Source organism: Scardinius erythrophthalmus, assembly GCF_964197995.2.
Source record: "Scardinius erythrophthalmus genome assembly, chromosome: 17".
NCBI classification, from domain to species: Eukaryota; Metazoa; Chordata; class Actinopteri; order Cypriniformes; family Leuciscidae; genus Scardinius; species Scardinius erythrophthalmus.
The window spans coordinates 13277400-13298889 of NC_138237.1; the positions used below are offsets into that span (position 1 = coordinate 13277400).

General features: G+C 36.3%; 1 protein-coding gene across 1 annotated transcript in view; it reads right to left on the minus strand.

The window, feature by feature from the left end:
• The window catches only part of cacna1bb (calcium channel, voltage-dependent, N type, alpha 1B subunit, b), a gene marked incomplete at its 5' end in the record, with an annotated part of 156599 nt that overhangs the window by 39628 nt on the left and 95481 nt on the right, over positions 1-21490 (minus strand). The window contains 13 exons of the mRNA XM_081389983.1: positions 1268-1428; positions 2757-2853; positions 9671-9777; positions 10343-10402; positions 11179-11308; positions 11481-11607; positions 12304-12473; positions 13764-14414; positions 17848-17910; positions 19403-19509; positions 19617-19684; positions 20893-21010; positions 21129-21201. Of these exons, the coding sequence (XP_081246109.1) occupies positions 1268-1428; positions 2757-2853; positions 9671-9777; positions 10343-10402; positions 11179-11308; positions 11481-11607; positions 12304-12473; positions 13764-14414; positions 17848-17910; positions 19403-19509; positions 19617-19684; positions 20893-21010; positions 21129-21201 (1932 nt within the window). The remainder of the gene's footprint in view (positions 1-1267; positions 1429-2756; positions 2854-9670; positions 9778-10342; positions 10403-11178; positions 11309-11480; positions 11608-12303; positions 12474-13763; positions 14415-17847; positions 17911-19402; positions 19510-19616; positions 19685-20892; positions 21011-21128; positions 21202-21490) is intronic.

A 21490-nucleotide genomic window follows, 5' to 3' on the forward strand; every position in this document is an offset into this window, starting at 1 on the left:
GCTTGTCCTTTCCGTTTTATCTTTGGTTTTTCTTTCCTCGCTCCCTACTTTTGCTCTTCCTTCTTTCAATTCCTTTGCTCTTCCTTTCCTTTTTACTAGTGCTGGGCAAAGATTAATAGCGATTAATCGCATCCAAAATAAAAGTTTGTGCTTGCATAATATATGTGTGTGTACTGTGTATAATTATTTTGTATATATAAATACACACATATGCATGTATATATTTAAGATTTTTTTTATTTATATATAATATAAATTATGTATAAATATATATACAGTATATACATGCAAATATTTCTTAAATAAATATATGCATATGTGTGTATTTATATATACAAAATAATTATACACAGTACACACACATATATTATGCAAACACAAACTTTTATTTTGGATGCGATTAATCGCGATTAATCTTTGCCCAGCACTACTTTTTACCTTTTGTATTTCCTTCCTTTCTGCCTGCCTACCTTCACTCTTCCTTCCATTCCTTCATTCTTCCTTTCCACCTTTTGTCTTTTTGTCCTTCCTGCCTTCCTATCCTTCCAATTCATTCGCTCTTCATTTCATTTCCTTTTACCTTTTCTTCTTTCGTTCGATCTAGTTCCTTTGTGCCAGGGTTATTATTCGTTAACTAAAACTATTAAAACATTTTTAATTCTTTGAAATAAGGCTGAAAAAAATAAAATATAAATATTAGATGAATATTTTGAAATATTCCATTGGCAACTAACTGAAATAAGTTTAAGTTGAACCACTAAAATTACAAGCTTAAAAAATAAATAAAAACTAATACTGAACTAAAACTGAAAACTTAGACTAAAAATTGTATTTAAATGAATTAAAATAACTATACTAGTATATAAAACTACTTCACACTTGCTTTTCTTTTTACCTTTTGATTTTCCTTTCTGCCTGAATACCTTCCTTCCATTTCCTCCCTCTCCATCTTTTTTACTTTCACTTTCATTCTCCTCTTTCTCTTCCCAACACAATTTCTAAAACTTAAATTTAAATAAAGATGATAATATAATTCAAATAACTATACTAGTATATAAAACATACTAAAATAACACTACTTCACACTTACTTTTCTTTTTACCTTTAGATTTTCCTTTCTGCCTGACAACCTTCCTTCCCTCATCCTTTCCATATTTTCTACTTTCACTTTCATCCTCCTCCCACCATCCACTCTTTCTCTTCCCTTTATCCATCTATCCATCCATGTAGAATACATCCAGACAGTCCAGCCAGAGCACAGCCATACCTGCAGTCCTTCTCCAGGGCTTTGGACTCATCGGTGCAGTGAAAAAACTTCCCCTTGAAAAGCTGCACAGCAATGACGGCGAAGATGAACATGAAGAGGATGTAAACGATGAGGATGTTGAGCACATTCTTCAGAGAGTTCACTACGCAGTCAAACACGGCCTGGAGACACACAAACGGCACAAATCAAATCTCCTGCAAACAGTGGACAGCCTCACTGTCACGTGCAGACCATAATGCACACTTTCATTAAATCCATCTGAGTAGACTGTGTCGTTGTGTGTTAAAGTCACGAGGCCTTTGTGATAGCACACAACTTCGCTAACTGTAGGCAGTGACGTAATTGATTACTGCTCCTCTTGCTCTAGATAATCACATGATTGCACTAAGGCTGAGGATAAAATAAGTGTAAGATGTGTAAATCTACAAATTTTTCTGTCATTTCTGCTTGTTTAATTTCCTCAGGGTATCATTATTAGCACGTAGTAGTATATATTTTTCACCATTAATGCTAATAAGATCTCTGTAGGCAGGAGAAACGCCTCTGTGGCCCTGTGAGGCTTTATCTGTGCATTAGTATTGAACCTAACCTAAACTGCAGTTTTATTTGTTAGTCTATTATTTATTTTAATGCCACCGGTGATGAATCTTCAGCCAAATGAATAAATGATGCTGTGAAATATTAGTTCAAATGTATAATTTAGCCATGTAATGAGATAACAGTAAGTGTCTCTAAAACGATTTGTTTGTGTGCCTAAGTGTGTGATTTGATTAGAGAGAAAGATGCGACAAGGCTGTTAACGTCGAGGGCTACACAAGGGGCATCCCTGCCTGCAAAATATTCACACAAACAAGCACAATATCACACAGTTGGCAGCTTCAGATTTTTTTTTCTTGCCTAACAGTTCAGATGGGGTGCTAAGATTTTTTTTAAGTGCATTATTAACTTCAATACCCTGCATTTATTGCATTTTATTTAATTTTCCATTTTACTGTAAAACTACACATTTACAAGGTCACATTATAAAGTGTGCAGAGTTATTAAGCACGTGTTATCAATTTCGCTGAATATCTTTACTATTGCCTTATCAGGTCTTTAAATCAAAAATGGTTTATTCTGCGAGCACATTATTTTAGAATTATTATATATACTGTCATAGTAATTACAAATATTTTAAATTCGCTTTCACTTTTCATTTTAAATTATTAATTATTTAAGCTTTATTTCAAATGCCAAAGTATACCAATATAGTTTTAGTTTTACTGAACAATAACAACAACAACAACATGGAAAACACTATCGTTAGCATCTTTTTTATCAGTGCCTCTTAGTAAGATTGAATACACCTCAACTGATAGACCTTCTATGAGTTTTAGCGAATGATAATCTTTCACTGCTGGATCTGATCTTGTCATTTTAAAACTAAAACCCCATAATTCCACTTGCATGCTCTCAGAGGAGTAAGATAAGAGCTAAGCAGGGACATTACCTTGAGTTTGGGCAAACGTTTGATGGTCTTCAAGGGCCTCAGGACTCGAAGGACCCTTAGGGACTTGATGGTGTTGATGTCCTTGCCTTTTGTTCCCCTGTAAGGAAAAAGCAATGACTTAGAGACATTTGAACACACTTGCACTCACACATTTTAACATACACTTGATGCATTTTGATGTCATCTGCCAGCACATGCACAAAGCCTTAATTCAATTACATTTTCATGAGCTAATCACTTCCTCCAGCCCATCATGTAATTCAGAATTACATTAGCTAGAGGTCATTTGGTTAGTAGAAAGCATGCCTTTAAGGGGAGGTTATTTTACAGAAACAAACCTACCTCTGAGCATGACAATAAATATAATTTAACATGTAATATTTCTGTAAAATAACACTCATTTACCAGAAAAAGATACAAAGAAACAATCCATTCAGCAGGAATGGTTTCTTTGTAAAAACCACAGTTGGCCAAGTCATATTCTGATGCTGAAAAGCTAAAATAAAATAAAATAAATGTTGCCACCATGTTGCTAGGATGTTGTGGGAGTTACTTTACTATTAGATTGCTAGTGGTTATTTACTGGCCTAAGCCAAAAGACACCGAATCTCTATGATGTTCTGTGACCAGTTGCATAAACTTCTAAGATTCATCATACAATTCATATAATTTTTTTCTTTAAGACTGATCATAACTTATGTATGATCATAATTTACATTAAAAAAGTAGATTCGAATTCGAAACCGAAATATAAGACAGACTAGTTCTTAAGACACAGTTTTACCATAGTGAATGTGTTATTAGCAAATAGCCTCTGTTGTCTCTAAATATGGCTCAGGTGCATTATTTACTGCAAGTTTAAGTGAAGTTTAAGTTCTTTTTTTTTTTTTTTTTTTATAATCCGCCAGGCAAAAGCCATTAAATCTAAAGCTACAAGTTTAATGAAGTTTAATACCTTTTTCTTTTCTTCTTTTTTTGAGAAATCATAACAGTGATGAACCACTAATGAAATGTATTGAACATAAAATAAACCCTTTTAAAGTCTTAATAATGAATGTCGCTTTAATGTTTGAGTTCCATTCAGTTGAACTGTTTTCAGGATTGACTTGAAGTTAAATGAAGTCACAGAAGACTGTCAACATCACTGCCACACTGAAAACTTCATTCTCTGAATGTTACAGCTGGTAGATTCGCATTGAATGACAGATGAATTTACACAGTTCAACAGAAGGGAACTCACCTGACAAGATAAGAAAAGGCTATTTAAAAACTTTTACTCTAAACTTCAGCAGCCACGTCTAAACACAAAGAATGACCTCAATTTGAACCTCGTTTAAACCAAAAAGGCTGAGTCCTTTCTGACCGGTGAGATGTTTCCTTGACAGTTGAAAGTACTCTGAAGATGAGCTTTTCATCATTTTCTTTACATTCATCATTCAAAATACAAACTTCAAATGCTTTGCATTGCAAATAAGCGTTTGCTTCCCGATACTAAAAAGAGTGGGTTTAGGGAGTCATAGCTTAGCTCTGTGATTGTTCTGCTTACTTTTTCTCTCCCATGAGGAGTTGGGTCTCTATCACTCTGGCATGCAATGTCCATGCAATGTCTGTCAGTCATACAGACACACACACACCCCATGGGTGCATGTGGATCTCTGCTTAATGAGACAGTCAACTATACTCCCATAGATTTCAGAGGACTATCTGTCTCCAACCCCCCATCACACAAGAGGTCCAGTGAAATTATATTGAAAGTAAGATAAAAAAAGTAGGGGGTTTTACTATTTAAAAGGGGGGGTTGGGGTTTCTGGTAATTGTGAAAGTTCATAATATTAGAAATATTATAATTTCATAATATATATACACAGTCACATATTGTATTATATATCATATAAAACTATAGTACAACAAATGCTGATTTTTACATTTATATATATATATATATTTATTAGGACTGTCAAAAGATTAATCGCGATTAATCGCATCCAAAATAAAAGTTTGTTTAAATAATATATGTGTGTGTGCTGTGTATAATTAAATTTGTATATATAAATACACACACATGCTTGTATATATTTAAGAAAAATGTGTAATTTATATATAAAAAAATTATATTTATATATAATATAAATTATATATAAATATATACAGTATATGTATGCAAATATTTCTTAAATATATACATGCATGTGTGTGTATTTATATATACAAAATAACTATACACAGTACACACACATATATTATGTAAACACAAACTTTTATTTTGGATGCGATTAATCGCGATTAATCTTATGACAGCCCTAATATATATATATAGTATGAGTCTGTGTGTGTGTGTGTGTGTGTGTGTCTTGAATAATGGGCTTAATTTGTATGCAAAATTCTATAGTTTTCATATTATTTTTTATATTTTTGTTATATAAAATTAGATGCAAACATATATATTTTCCCATATTATCCAGATATTTATTGACAGCTTGTGAGTTTTATCCACAAATGTTAGAGAAGGAATATGAGAATTTTAGAGCGATCTGCCATCAACTAGCTTCTAAAATACAAGGACGGTAAAAACATCCATCTGCTGTTTTCTCTGCTTATCCATATTCATAACAAGTTGGTTATAGAACTTCTTTTGATATGTATGTAGCAGATGTTCACTTTATGCAATAATTTAACAGCAATAATCAGAAATGAATTCAGCTTCTGTTTGACCATTATCATAAGGGGTGGCTGTCCTCTGGAAACAGTAGGAGTAGTAGTTTCTATAAGCCCTTGCAAAGGTCGAAGGTCATGTAATTGGGAAAGAGTTGGTCCATCCCCTTCCGCAAAGGCTGAATGAGAGGAAGAGTCGAAGGGTGGTGAGTTTGGAGTGGTCCGTGGGAAGGTTGTGGGGTAAAGGGTATGTTTTTAATAGATATATAGACTGTCCCCACCTGGTCACGCTTTGCTGTGATCTGACGAGGGAAACCGATGAAAAACCATGCACATGTGCACAAACACAGAAACACACACATAATAAGGCGCAGACACAGAAGAAGCAGTAAATGCAGATCAGCATGAAGAGATTAAATGAGATCAGAACGGAAGAGAGCTGTCACTGAGCGGAAACACTGTGGAAGGACGGACAGCAAAGAAAGATTAAAAAAAGCATCGAAGCAACTCTAGTGCACAATAAAACATTACATTAATCAAAGACATGATGCGATGGGGGATTATTAGTTACTGTTTGTTTGTAACATCTCTGCAAGATAAATAACACTCAGAAGTAAATATAGAGGCATCGAAACATGAATCACAAATGTGAAAAGGTCACAGACCTGCATATATCACGTATACACACCCACACACACTATAAGAAAATGCATGCATGTGCTAGAGGTTCATGCAACTCCTGGTAATGGATGCTGATTGTGTACAGCAAGTCAAAGTAAAATGGATTCACCGATTGCTGTCAGTAACGGGGACTCATCGTTTATCTTTTTTTTTTGCATTGTATCAAATATGAGATGAGGTATTTTTCATAAAAAAATACAAACTCTTTTCTTTATCTATATTTTCTTTATGGTGGCTTAATAAGGAAGGGATAAATAAATTAAATTTAAAATTAAAATAAAACAGATGTTTTCTTTACTAGATGGTTGTAATGTCTTTAATCTGATTTGCTCACATCACTAACTGTATAGCAGCAAGTATCATTCTGTCATTCTTAAAATTCATTGGGCTTCCTTATAAATTTACCGAACTGTGAGTAACTCAGTTTTATTTACTTGCTGAAGTGTATTGAGTTTAAGAATTCATTTTAGACGCTGCTTATGTCCAGCTGTGAATGTCTTGCACTGGTCTACCGATTCCTTATCCACACAAACAAACACTAATACTCAGGCAGTTTAACATGAAGCAGGTAATAACAAATGCGTACCCCATGAAGCTCCTGAAAGCAACGCAAGCGAAAAGGAAAGACAGGGCAGATAAAGAAAGCGAGAAAGAGAGAGAGACAGAAAGATGGATGGAGAAAGAAGGAGCTGAATGAGAAACATTAAAACCCACAGGACACAAAGCACTGAAGAACAGCACAGGAGAGAAAAGAAGATTACAGCACAGTTTAAGAGAAACAAGCACAGTATCAGAAAGAGCAAAACACAGTATATGAGATACATTTATATTCACTGTACAACATTAAACTGAAACCAAAGCTAATACTGCCCTGAATTAATCTTTCTTCAACTACAGACACTTTTACGTCCTAGGGGTTGGTTTTTTATTAAAACGAACAAGTTTTATTTATTTTTTGTTATATTAAATGAATGAAGGTCACACTAGAACCATACTGGTTTTATCAGTCCTTCATCATTTCTCACTTTCAAATACCTTTAATTTATTGTTTTACACTTACCAAAATTTTAATCATAAAATATGAAAATTTGTAAATATTTTATTAATTGAAACCTAATCATCCCTCAGTTCAGGTGTCATTTCACATGACCAACCTAATAATGTTTTTAGTTTTAGGGTTTTTACTATTTTAATTATGTACCATTTCTGATCTAATTGGATTTTGTCAAATTATGCAGAAAATGTGAAAATATTAGGTAACACTTTATTTTAAGGTGATGTAGTTACACGTTACTACATGATAAATGGAGCATAATTGCAAGTAACTAATCATAAAACAAACACTAATAACTCTACTGTATAATAAGTACATGTTGTTAATTAATATTACTCAGTACTTATTTGAGTAAGTACAATGTAATGTCACCTTAAAATAAAGTGTAACCAAATATTATTTACATTGGAGTATCACAATAGATACATTTGCTTTAGCAAGACAAAGGAGTCAGTTATTTTATTGCAAAAAATGTTTTAAATTCCACCATATAATGCTAACAAAACCAATACATCCTTTTAGATTTGTTGGAAATGACACTGTTGTAGAAATGCTTATGATATCCAGAAATAAATGACAAAATGGCAGCATTATACATTTTTTACTAACAATGTAAATAAAGTAGAATAATAAAACATAGTGCGTGTTTTGTAAATCCACAGGGGCAAAAGTGTCCGTAGCTTAAGAAACTCTTGGTGAACGTGATTTCACCAAGCGTAACATGTTCCTGGATCAACATCTTTGTCGATCATGGAACAACATTCCAATCAACCAGTTAGATTTGAGGGATTTGAGTTAACAGTTTATGTCAGGTTTAGGCTTGAAATCAGGTTAAAGTGCTTCTAAATCAGTGTTATTCACGTATTATAGGGATAAGTTATTGTTAGGGTTAGGTTTAGGGGTGGGGATATGGTTAGAAGTATATTTAGGATGCAGGAACATGTCTTTCTTGGCAAAATCACGGTGAATATGCTATAGTACCACCATCAGAAGCACAGGTGCCAGTCAGAGCTGGTGGAGAATTTCTGCACTACTGAATAATACAGCTGCAAACTCACACAAAATGTCTGGTCTCAAAAGCGGAGCAGTTTTCTCTCACCTCTTTTTCAGCTATTTTAAAGCACCCCAGGGTCTCTCTGTCAAAAGCAGAGGTGGAGATCGAGAGACAGCTCAGCATCTGCACATGACGACTCAGAAGATTCAGCCACACTAGACCTTGGATTCATTACATAAATCACACACGCGCTGTCAAACCAAATGTGTGTGTGTGCGTTTATGTTTGCCTTGCAGAGAAATCTGTACCCGACTGGGTTCATAAACTACATTATGTTGGCTCTCGGCTATGAAAAACTCATGCCGTCGTGATGTCACGGTGGTTGCCATGGATACACGGTTGCTAAATTTTCTCACTGTTTGTTAGCGTGTTGCAATGTGGTTGCTAGGGTAGCTTGTGGCTTAGGTGGTTGCTAGGCACCTACATCATTGTGAGTCTAGGGGATTTTATTGCTGCTTTATCATCCATCAAATGAAATTTTTAAATTCAATCAATTAGAAGAGTAATAGCACACTAAGGAAATCATTACTAATTATCACGGGTGGCTCAGAAACAAAAAGAATAAGGCCTTGTCCACACTAATACGTTTTAGTTTAAAAACGCATCTTTTACTCTCTGTTTGGCCTTCCGTCCACACTGAGACAGCGTTTTGTCCTGCGAAAACTGAGCTTTTTGTAAACTTTCCCAAGTGGATAAATTTGAAAACACCATTTTTCTGTGAGAATGGATGACGCGTTTCCGTTTTACGGAATGTGTGCTATTCACTTTCACACTTTTGCTAAAGATATGTTACTTTGTACACTCTTCATATCACAGTTGCGTTTTAGACCAAATATATAATGGTGATTGAGTGCGACCTGAACGCATCAGTGAATGCTGAGATATTTTGCTAAATAAAATGATCCTGCAAGAAGAATAGCATGAGAACTTTATCATGTCTGTTCCGTCTGTATCATCTCAGTGAGCTTTCCTGAGGGTTTACGCACGCGCAGTAAAGTGAATCTAGCCTTTTCCGACGTGGTTTCAGTGTAGATGAAAAACGTTTGGAAAACGCTAGTGTGGACGGAGTGTTTTGAAATGAAAACGCCATTTTCAAATGTATCCGGATGACTGTGTAGACGTAGCCTTAAAGGAAAACCGTTGGGAAATGTGTCCTCTCTGCAACTGTCTGGCTCAGATCCTGTGGGAAATACTAAATCCGAACCATTAGCACAGGTGTGCGCGCTGCACACGATCCCATTATGAGCTACAAAAAAACAGATGCACGTTAAACCGATCAGTTCCTAAGACCAAACTGCACACAGATGCCACACTTCCCCTCATCACAAAGCTTCATCTCACACCAGAAAATAAACAGCGAGCAGTCACATCCTGTTTCTGTCATTTTCGACTGAATGCTCTCTTGCTGGATTTGAACTGACAGTCTGCTCGTCTCTGCTCCGCTCTGACAGAATTACAAAAAAAGCCACTCACGAGCAGGCGAAGGCCACCAGAGCGCCGCTGACTACAATGAAGTCCAGTATGTTCCACAGGTCCCTGAAGTAAGACCCAGGATGCAACAGCAGCCCAAGATCAATCATCTAGAAGGAAGGAGGTGAACAAAAAAGAAATGAATACTTATATTCAAGCAAGGACGCATTTAAATTGATCAGAAGTGGCGGTAAATACATTTATAATGTTACCAAATAAATGCTGTTCTTTTGAACTTTCTATTCATCAAAGTATCCTGAAGATAAAGCATCAGGGTTTCAACAAAAATATGAAGCAGTACAATGGTTTTCAAAATTGATAAAAATAAGAAATGTTTCTTTAGCAGCAAATCAGCATATCAGCAAATCAGCATATCATCTTCAGACACTGAAGACTGGAGTAATGATGCTAAAAAATCAGCCTTGCCATCACAGGAATAAATTACATTTTAAAATATATTCAAATAGAAATCTGTTCTTTCAAATTGTGATAATATTTCACAATATTTCTGTTTTTACTGTTTTTCGATCAATTAAATACAACTTTGGTGAGCATAAGAGGCTTCTTTAAAAAACATAAACATGAATAAATTGAAATATATATATAATTTCATACAACAAAAAATAAAAATATATTCTTGCATCAATGACACAGTGACAAGAAGGTTTTATTTACCTTTATAACCATCTCAAATGTGAACACACCAGTGAAGACGTAATCTAGATATTTCAGCACCTGAGGGAACCACAAAACAGTGTGAGTGCTAGAAATAAGAAGTAATTTTCTTCTTATTTCTGCAGTCCCACAGACCGTTTGAGCAAGGGAAATCATATGATGCCATAAATACTGAAAAGAAATCTGTGTAAACCATAGTGTTGGGCCCCACTGCAGCTATGATTCAGCGAGTAATTCAATAATCTTCAAAACAGAACAGACATGATGTACAATGTATTTTTCTGAGAGACAAAAATAGATGTTTTGAATAAACACTCAAGTTTTTCCATCCTTTCATTCCTCCCACATGAGCAGTTGGGGAATATTGTGTGAAAGCAGAGATTCATCAGACAAGCTGATCACCCTCAATGAATCAATTACAGAGAAAACAGTGGACAGTGGGATTCTTGAAGACGTGTGTTCATGTAATTCTCTGTTATTCAGAGAGCACTGCTACGTTTATGGGCTAATGCAGTCTGAAGTCTTCTCGCAGGCTTTCCCGGGAAAAAAAAAATGGTGCAAAAGCCAGTCAGATGGGCTAGTGACATTTCAGCATGACATTTCAGACGAGGGCTGCCATACTGCCCTACAGGACTGGTCTTGAGTTATGTAAACTCCACTGATGTCATAACCCCAGCTTACAACAAAAGACATTGACAATGAGATCAAAGTTTGTTGCATTTTATAGATTTATAAGATAGCACATTAAAAAAATGGTTATATTTAAAACAGACTTAAATAAATAGACTTTTTGTGGTCTGGAAATACATTTATTGGCATTTGCAAGTGTGTCTTACGTCATTGCGAGGGGCATTGGCCTGCACAGGGTCTTCAGCAGCGAGAGCGATGCTGCTCATGGTGATGACTGTGAGGATACACATCTCAAAATACCTCAGGTTCACCACATAATGACACAGCCGTCTCACTCTACAGAGGCAACATGAAAACACAAAACTTATTCACACTATTCAGTAGGTACATCGAAATCTAGATGTTTATTCACAGCAGTTCTATGCAGGTAATATATGTGATACACAATTCATGTCTCTCCTGAAGACTGTGCTTGAACATATACTGTAGGGTTTGGGGTTTAACTCACGGGTTAGTTGGACCAAACACAAACATGGAGCTGTAAGGCAGAATGTGTTTGGGCGCATTCTGATTTAGCTCATCAAGATCCTTCTTTTCCTCGTTCAGCAGTAGACTGTCACCATCAATGTTGTTCACTGTCAAACAGATAATCATTAGAGCAAAGATGAGGAGGGAATGTCACAAGTGGCAAATAAACATTCAAAGCTGCCTTCTTTTTAGCAGTGCTGAATTTGAAGTTAGTAGATAATACGTGTGGATAATACTATAGTTAGTAGATAATTCAACCAAAAATTTATAGTTTGTCATCATCTACAGTATTTACCCTCATGTCACTTAAAACACTTTTTCCTCTGTGAAACACAAAAGTAGTCATTTAGCATAATGTCTAAGCTGCTGTTATACAAGATCTTGACCAAAAACTGATGCACCTCTTGATGGAAATAACATCACAACATTTTTGGTCAAGATCTTGAATTGACTATGTAAGAGTAAAGCACTCTGTAAAGTCTACTCCAGCACATCCCAAAGACTTTCAATGAATTTAAGGTCTGGACTCAGAGGTGCCAATTTAAGTGTGGAAATGATTCTTCATGCTCCCTCCCAACCATTCTTTCACAATTTGAGCCTGACGAATCTTGACATTGTCATCCTGGAATATGGCCATGATTTGTTTTCCTAAATGAAAAGCTACACACTCCATCAATTAGGGTCAGAAGAACTGTTGCCAAACATATGCTAGAAACATAATAATCACTGCGATAATAATCCAATCATAGACTCTTAAGCATTTGCTTATTTAAATCCAAAGATAAATGTTAAATAATACTTACTGGGGATGATTATGGTCTCTCCTGGCGGGGCAGTTATGGTGACGGGGATGTTTACTCCGGTTGGGCCTGCTCTGGTGCTGTTTTTTAGATTATCCGTGACTTCTGGCTTCTCATCAGTAGGAGACTGGAGAGGGCTGGTGGCTAGGCTGTCTGTTTCTGTCGGTCTGCCCCTGTAATAATTGGAAAGCTATACATCTGAACAAAATAATATACAACATACACAATATAACTCAAAGTGCTCCCTAATGCTTTGCAAAGTATGTGCACATCAAAGCAACAATAAAATTGTAGCAACAAATGCCATGTCTGATCATATACTCAATGTCAGTCTATTCCGAATGTACACGGCTTCAAAATGCCTCGCATAAAATGATGAATGACACTGCGTTATATAACAAAATATCAAAGTAATTTCATTTATTAAAAAAAAAAAGCATACTTTTCAAGAAAAAACCTTTGAAAGAAAAAAGTATTTGGACTCTTTGTGGTTATCAAACATTAGTGGAACAAATTCAAAATTCATGTGAACTGAAATGTTGGCTACTCTGCTACACCTGTGTGAATCTGATGAGAATCTGACTTGATCATCTAAGAATCATCTTTAAACAAGCTGGTCAAAAGATATTGCAAAAATGTGTATGTGTAGTTTTGAAAAAAGCTCTAGTATTTTTTTGCAACTTCCACTTTTAGTATTTTGTTATCTTAAATGTCATGTTTTTTTTAATTTATGGCTTAAAGGGATAGTTCACCCAAAAATGAAAATTCTGTCATCATTTACTCACCCTTGTGTCATTCCAAACCTGTATGACTTTCTAAGAAAGAAAAGAAAGTGATGTGACGTGTGTATTCAAGTATGGTGTCCCATATTCGGAATTTGTGCTCTGCATTTCACCCATCCAAGTGCACACACACAGCATTGAGTATTGAACGCACAAACTCCATGAACACCCGGAGCAGTAGGCAGCCATATTTGCTGGCTCAAGAGCAGTTGTGGGTAATGAGAGTGGAAGAGAGCGCTGTTCATTCACTCCCCCCACCTACATTTCCTGCCGGTACTGAGACTCAAACCTGCGACCTTCGGGTTACAAGTCCGACTCTCTAACCATTAGGCCACAACTTTTTTTTTTCCCCCAAAGAAAGTGAAAGATTTTACAATGAGCTCTGGTTTTCTGTACTGTCTCAGACGAGACAGATGGGACTCGAACCCACAACCCTTATCTCCGAAGGCTGATGCCTTATTCATTCGGCCACTGGTTTCTTTGTTCTGTGGAACATTAAAGAAGATATTTTGAAGAATGTTGGTAACAAAACAGTTTTGGTTCCCATTGACTTTCATTATACGGACAATAGAAGTCAAGGGAAACTGAAAAAATTGGTTACCAACAATATTCAAAATATTTTTTTTTTGTGTCTGTGCTCTTCAGAAGAACATACAGTCGACATACAGTCTGAGAACATACCTGCGTTTTCCACCATTCTCCCTGCATTCTTCTCCATCCAGTGTGGACTGGGCTTTAACACGGGGCCGGTGTCTCCTCCTCTCTCCATTCCCTCCTTCGCCCTCTTTGTGACCTCGAACCCTACTCTCACCCCTGCCTCCGTTACCGATCGGGCCGTTTCCGTTCCCGTTGAGCTCTCTTGATCGGCGAGAATGGTGATGTCTGTGTTCTCTCTCCTCCATCCCTGAGCCCTCCTCAGGAGAGCCAGCCATGTGGTTCATGTGTCCCCCATCCTGGCTGCTGCTGCGCTCCAGGCCACCCTGGTGCTCTCTGTTTCGGCTGTGGTGTCTATGCTGCCGCCCCTCCCCTGCATCTCCGTTCTCTCCTCGACATCGATGGGGCTTCTTTGTCGGTTGACACTCTCGGCCGTCCCCATCTCCGTCAGTCCTGGAATTGTCCACAGTGCCGTCTCGATGTTCCACCACCAGAGGCCGATCGTGGTGGGTCTTCATGTCGGGTCGCAGATGCAGCGCAGAAGACAAGTGCAGACGCTCTTCGGGCTCTAGTTCGTTGAAAAGGGCCTCGCTGCTGTTGCGCAGATTGTGTCTGCGCAGCTGGTTGGTGCGCTGCTCCCATATGGACATCTTCTGCAGTGACCTCTGCTGCTCTTTACTGAGGGACGGGAGAACATTCGCCTGAATTACACATCAATATGTACCTACTCCGATAACACCCACATCCATGAGCCTACCACTGTCGACCACTCAAAATCACTCCGATCACAGTAAGTTTTCATGATATCGTATGTCATGAGTTTGACATAAGATGACATGATCAACAGTAATGTTGTTTGCAAACAATACAGCATGAATGGCTTTTTTTAAAGAATAAACAATTAGCCAATCAAAACAGAGGTAGACCTAATTTTAAATCTTGAAGGTACAGGAAGCTAATAAAAAAGTAAGTCAAGTATTAAAACTAAAACTAAAAGTGACATAAAAATAAAGCAATATAGAAAACATTTAAACAAAAACAAATGAAATGTACAACAAATGTGAAAATGTACAACAAATGAAATGTAACAAAATTACCGAAACCTAAAATAAGTAACTTTACTCTACTAACTAAATAAAGTACAACTTTAAAAAACAACTTAAAATATTAACAAATACTATAAAAGTATTCATCAAAACACAGGTCATTTGCATACAGTTCATTCATTCTTAAAGGTAGGGGTGAGCGGGGCACAACCTAACGCGGGGCTAGTTGTAACACACATGGTTTAAAACTTTCCACACATGCCAGCATGACGCATCTTAAAGTATTTTACTAGTTGCCAAATCAACACTTTATAGAGAAAAAAATGCGCCAAAATTTAAAAAAATCTTTGGAAGATATCACTGAACATTTATTTAACCATAGCAAAAGTAAATTTCTTACTTAAGTTAATTTTTCATCTCTGTTTTTTGTGTTTCTTATATCTTATATCTGTTATTTAGCCATTGAGATAGTTCTTTAATGCTGATCTAACCAGCAGAAGACCCTAGCCAGGTTTAAATCCCGGTTGCACATGTGGGGCATGTTTTAACACTGCGTTACAATGTGCCCCTCACATGTTACAATGTGCCCCACCTGCGGGGCATGTTGTCACATTTCACTTCCAGTCTTTCGGTGTAAATCAAGAAAAATGTATACACTCTATTAATGAAACAAACCCACACATTTGTACTAGACGTGTGAAATTAATGTGGGGGAAAATAAATACTCTGAACCCCAAGTGAATTCACACAAACTGAGAAAGTCAAAAAGTGTTAGGTTGTGTCCTGCTCTCCCCTACTTTTAAAGTCACTTTTGGGTGAGCTACCCCTTTAAGAATATCAGGCTCTCAAGCATCCGAGTGGAACAGTGGTTGGCATAGATGTTTTTCTATACAGTATACAGTTTCAGTATAATCTGTACCTCATGCTCTTTAACTCATGCATTTCACTTACGTCCAACACCAAATGCATTGTTAAGAAGAGACAGAGACTACAGGGACTCAGAAGCCCTAATGATGTGCTAATAGCATGTGCTAATGACAAAAATCACTAAAGTTGAACAAAAATAATAATAGCATCCTGAGCTGTGTCACTATACCTCACAAAGCGACGACATGGAGTGTAGACATAACTCCTTTGAGACACATTCAGGGTAGCACAACACAGAAAAATGACAGACATGTTTAAGACAAACAATCACATTATATGAAAAGAGGTCAAGAGAGAAAGGAAGAACAACTAGTGAGAAAGAAAAACACACACAAATAGAAAAATGCAACAAGAAATGGGAATGTTGACTCACAAACAACACAAAACCTGCAGATGTCAATATAATTGCAATGCACCAAATGATGTTTTCTGATGAAAAGTCCCATTCTATCCCTTGCATGCAGAAACATACACACACAAACCCCAAACCCACACACTTCAAAGCCCACTGATCCAAATAGTCAGTGAAGCTTGCAGACAGCACACCCAGACTGCTCTGTTTAGCTTGGCCTTCATTCATATTGGAAAAGTTATCCGCTATCAAAAGGATAAAAATCAAAGTGCTGCAGGCCTCTGAGCCTTCACATATATAATACATCTATCTAAGGACAAAAGGAGACCATGTAAAGGAGGAATAACAAGCTCCAAGTACCAAGCACAAATCTATCTATCTATCTATCTATCTATCTATCTATCTATCTATCTATCTATCTATCTATCTATCTATCTATCTATCTATCTATCTATCTATCTATCTATCTATCTATCTATCTATCTATCTATCTATCATCTATCTATCTATCTATCTATCTATCTATCTATCTATCCATCCATCCATCCATCCATCCATCCATCCATCCATCCATCCATCCATCCATCCATCCATTTATCTAAGCAACTTCCTTGCAACAGGCTAGCAAATATTCAAACTAGAGATGCGCTGTTGGCGGTTACAGCGGATGACGTGACGAAAAATAATATTTTAATTAAATTCGGGCGGGTGGCGGTTGAACCAATCAAATGATTGTTAGGCCTGCTGGTATAAAATGAATTGCACTGTCAAGCTGAAAAAGACACGCTCTCTTCCCATGCAGTCTTCAGAATAGGCTCGTCCTAGTCGTCACCCTGACATAACAGTGCGTAAAGTTAATTAGCCTATAATGTGGATGACTTGTTATTTTATTCAAGCTTTCTTTCTTTTTGCAAAAAAATAAAGTGCAATATGCACTAATTAGTAGAAGGCTAAATAGCAGCATGTTGAAATTATGTGCCAAATTGTGTTTTTTATTACAATAATATAATTGTTCAGTAGCCTAGTCAGGTAAGGTCAGGTTTGCTGATGTGCGTTTTATTTAGGCTATTTATTTATTTTTGTCCCTGTGTGCCGATCGGAGACGGAGTTCACTGCTGATATTATGGGAATACAACATAGCCAATAAGCTTTACTAGTAGGGACTTTAGCCTTTAAATATCTTTGCTGCATTGGATCAGTATCCTTTCTAGAACAGACAAGAGCTTTATAGCCTCGCGGCTCGCGTCAGCCATAGACCTTAAAACAATCAGCGGATGGCGGGTGGGTACGGCTTTGAAAATTGGTCAAAAAACGTTGGTGCGGATGGTGTTGCGGTTGCGGATGAAATAATAGCCCATCCGCGCATCTCTAATTCAAACATACATAAAACCGAAATCTTTTTTTTACCCATTTTCTTTTTTTCTTAATTTCAGACAACATTCTGTGAAGCCAACATTCAAGGATGTGTTGATTAATTGGAATCTGTATGAAAGCATTTGTTTACTACTAAAAATTGATGCTGTGATCAACCCCGAAATCAATGAGATGAGCTATGAATAAAAAGACAGAGAGGGGAAACAATGAGAGAATTAAAGCATTAAGGAGATAGGAAGAAGAGAGGAGAGGAGAGGAGAGGAGAGGAGAGGAGAGGAGAGGAGAGGAGAGGAGAGGAGAGGAGAGGAGAGGAGAGGAGAGGAGAGGAGAGGAGAGGAGAGGAGAGGAGAGGAGAAGAGAGGAGAGGAGAGGAGAGGAGAGGAGGAGTATTGTAAGTGAGAGCACAACTCACGGTGAGTGAACGCTGCAGACTGAAGACCTGCGAGAGATTGCATCTCGATTTTGCTTTACAAAACTGCACATGCGAAACAAAAAAACAAAACAAAAGAATGAGACACAAACTCAACTGAAAAAAGTGCCGAGGGAGCAGATGGCAGTCAGGGTGATGTCACTTCTGTCTGCCCACCTGCCCCCGTGTGTTTCAAATACAAGACACAAACATTGGTAACACTTCAGTAAAGGACACTTCAAACACTGTACAGACTGTGGCCTTGGACAATGTCTCAAGACTTTGAAATTATGAAATTATTTCAAAAAATTCTGGCCCTCCACTTCAGTGTCACCAAAATATAAAGCTAATAATACATGTGTTAAAAACAACTCAGACGAAATTAAAGATCTTAACAATAAACAAGCTGCATTACAGAAATGTACAGTTGGCAGTTTAGTAAATTTGATTTGATGTGATCAAATGAAATGTGGATTATAATTAGTTTTGTTAAGAAATATTGAGGTGACAATTGTAAAGTACTAACATCATGTGCTCTGTGAACAGAAAAAAAATGGTTACACATATGAAAACAAATGTAAATGAAAGTAGCACAACAAGACAACCATTCAGACTGTTTTGTTTTCTAAAAACCTACTGCAGATTGGCATTACTCAGTGTTTCTTCAAATAAAGTCATTTGTATAGAAGAGGATGATTTGTAAAAATGTTTAGTTTCTCTTATAACGTCTTAGAAACGTTTGACAAGGAATATACTAAATTATATTAAACATATCATATATTGTTATTACACATTTATTATTACAAACTTTTACACAAATTATGTTGTGGATTCGTTTCCATCATGACCAACAATTTTGCCACTAATACAGTTAGCAACTGTTAGTTTACTTGCTTACAAAAAAAGACGGGCATGAAATTAAATTAATTAAAGAAGTTCAATTTAAATCTGAAAATATTATAAAAAATATTGTGTACTTAGGATACACATTAGGCCTTAGCAAGACAAATGAGTCAATCTTTCTTCTAAAAATGCTTAAATGTTATTTCCGTCACTGTCATTTTCTGTGATGCATGTATATAGACTGTTTGATGTTTACAAATTACTGTAAATAAACTAATGAGACTGTGAAGGGGCGAAAAGTGCTCATAGTTGAAGAAACAACCTAATTCCACTCCTAATTTCCTTAAACTACAAAACATTTTAGGTTCATTTACCTAGTAGAAGCTTTTGGGGAAAAATGCACATATGTAAAAAGCATATGGCACCATAATAACTATCTCTGCAGATGCCATATAATTAAAATATAATAATATACTGTAGCTTTGAAACACCATAAACACACTTATGAAGAACAGACTACACAGAGCAGGTTTAAAGGGGAGGCCAGGGTCACACTGACATTGACTATACAAACAATCAAGCAATCACAAAAAACTTAACAGAGAAGTAACAAACAACAGCTACAGCGCACATTATAGGAAAAGTTCCATAGAGCAAAGTTGGATACAAAAAAAAAATCAAATGGAAGCAAAGGGAAAGTAACACAGACACTTACGCTGCTATTGAGATGTTGGCAGCAGACATGGGGCTGACCTCCTTCACCTCCATGGCCTTCTGAAGAGCCAAGCTCTTCTTCGCTGCCTCCTCTTGTTGCTCTTCATCCTAAATTAAAGGACATTGCAGAAATGAAAGCTCAGGATAAAAGAAACATACTGCCTCTTCAGGTGACATGCAGATATAGGGAGCCTTATTAAGGTCAAATTAATTACCTTTGTCAGCTCCTGAGCGTTGGCGAGGTTATCCACGGCAATGGCCAAGAATACATTGAGAAGCGTGTCTGGTTGTTTTCAGGTTAGAGAATTGTCTGTATTTCATATGGCATTTCAATTAAAGGGATAGTTCACCCAAAAATGAATTTCATTGGAACAATTTACAAGTGAGTAAAAAATAACACAATTTTTATTTTTGGGTGAACTATCCCTTTAACATACATTAGATTTGCATTAAGACAGATTATATTTTTACTAGGGCTGTCAAACGATTAATCGCATCCAAAATAAAAGTTTGTTTTTACATAATATATGTGTGTGTACGGTGTATAATTATTTTCTATATATAAATACACACACATGCATGTATATATTTAAGAAATATTTGCATGTATATACTGTGTATATATATTTATATTATATATCATTTATATTATATATAAATATTTTATATATAAATAACAAATTTTTCTTAAATATATATGCATGTGTGTGTATTTATATATAGAAAATAATTATACTCCATACACACACATATATTATGTAAACACAAACTTTTATTTTGGATGCGATTAATCACGATTAATCGTTTGACAGCCCTAATTTTTACATTTTATCAATAATTTCAAGAAATGAATTTTAATGAATTTGAGTTAATAAAATCTTTCCATATGCAGAACTTTTTAATGTAGATGCATTAAAAATATTTTTGTCCTAACCAGATGCAACTCCGTAACGTGTGATAAAGGGTATCAGACCTTTCATCTTAACCAGCTGCGATAGTGATACATGAAGAGCAACAGGGGATTCTATTTACTGTTAAAAATAACAGCTTCTATTTATGTGACGTCGCGGCTGGAACAACAACATACAAAGAATAATAATGATAATCTCAGGTACTGATTATGTTCTTTAATTCAAGTTAAAAGAATGTATTATGAGTTTGCATATCATTTTGTGTGGCCTTTATGACAGCGAGGATGGAAAACTCACCTCAGATCTTAAAAAAATGAAAAAATAAATAATAATAATAATTTTTAATAATGTTCAAATGGTGTAATAATTTGATTATGTACTTATCCATTGCGAGTGCAGTTCGCTTGCAAAGAGAGCTCTACTCATACGCTCCTCTGATTGGCTGTGATTGATTTGTCATGTCTCTTCTGTTGTGGACAGACAAATGTCGCTGAAATCTTATCGCATCGTGTCTGGTTAGCACACACTGTGATGCTGAATATTTAAAACATCTGAACATACAGTATGTAGGACAGGATACAGTTTCCAAAAAGCGTAAGAACAATGAAGTAGACCGAGGAGAACATTCCACTCCGGACGCCACCCTGGGACTCGATGCCATGATACATCACAGCATTCCAATCCTCTCCTGTCAAAATCTGCAAGAGGCATAAACAGGTCGAGCACACCAAACAGTCTTATAGTTTAATATATATATATATGTGTATATGAAAAACACATTAAACATTCATAAGGCCAAAATAAAATAAAGTATACCTGGAAGACTGTCATTATGGCTGCAGGGAAGCTGTCAAAGTTTGTAGTGGGTGTTTCGTCTTCAAAATTAAACCTAGTTGGGAAGAGAGAGAGAGCTTCAACGCACTTGGTGTAAAAAGGCTTCATATGTACACTGAAGATTTTGATGTCAGTTCTGGTTTGCTTTAATTTGGTTCAGCGATGCAGGGCTGTCAAAACAAACATACTGAGTTACCAGGATCAAAATTCTGTTTTATCATCATTTATACCTTTGAGCACGGCACTTATCAGTAATTTGTCGACTTGAATCTGAGGAACAATCAGAATAAGTTGTACTCAAATGAGACATGGCTTGTTTTAGCTTTATTTTAATTTATTTCATT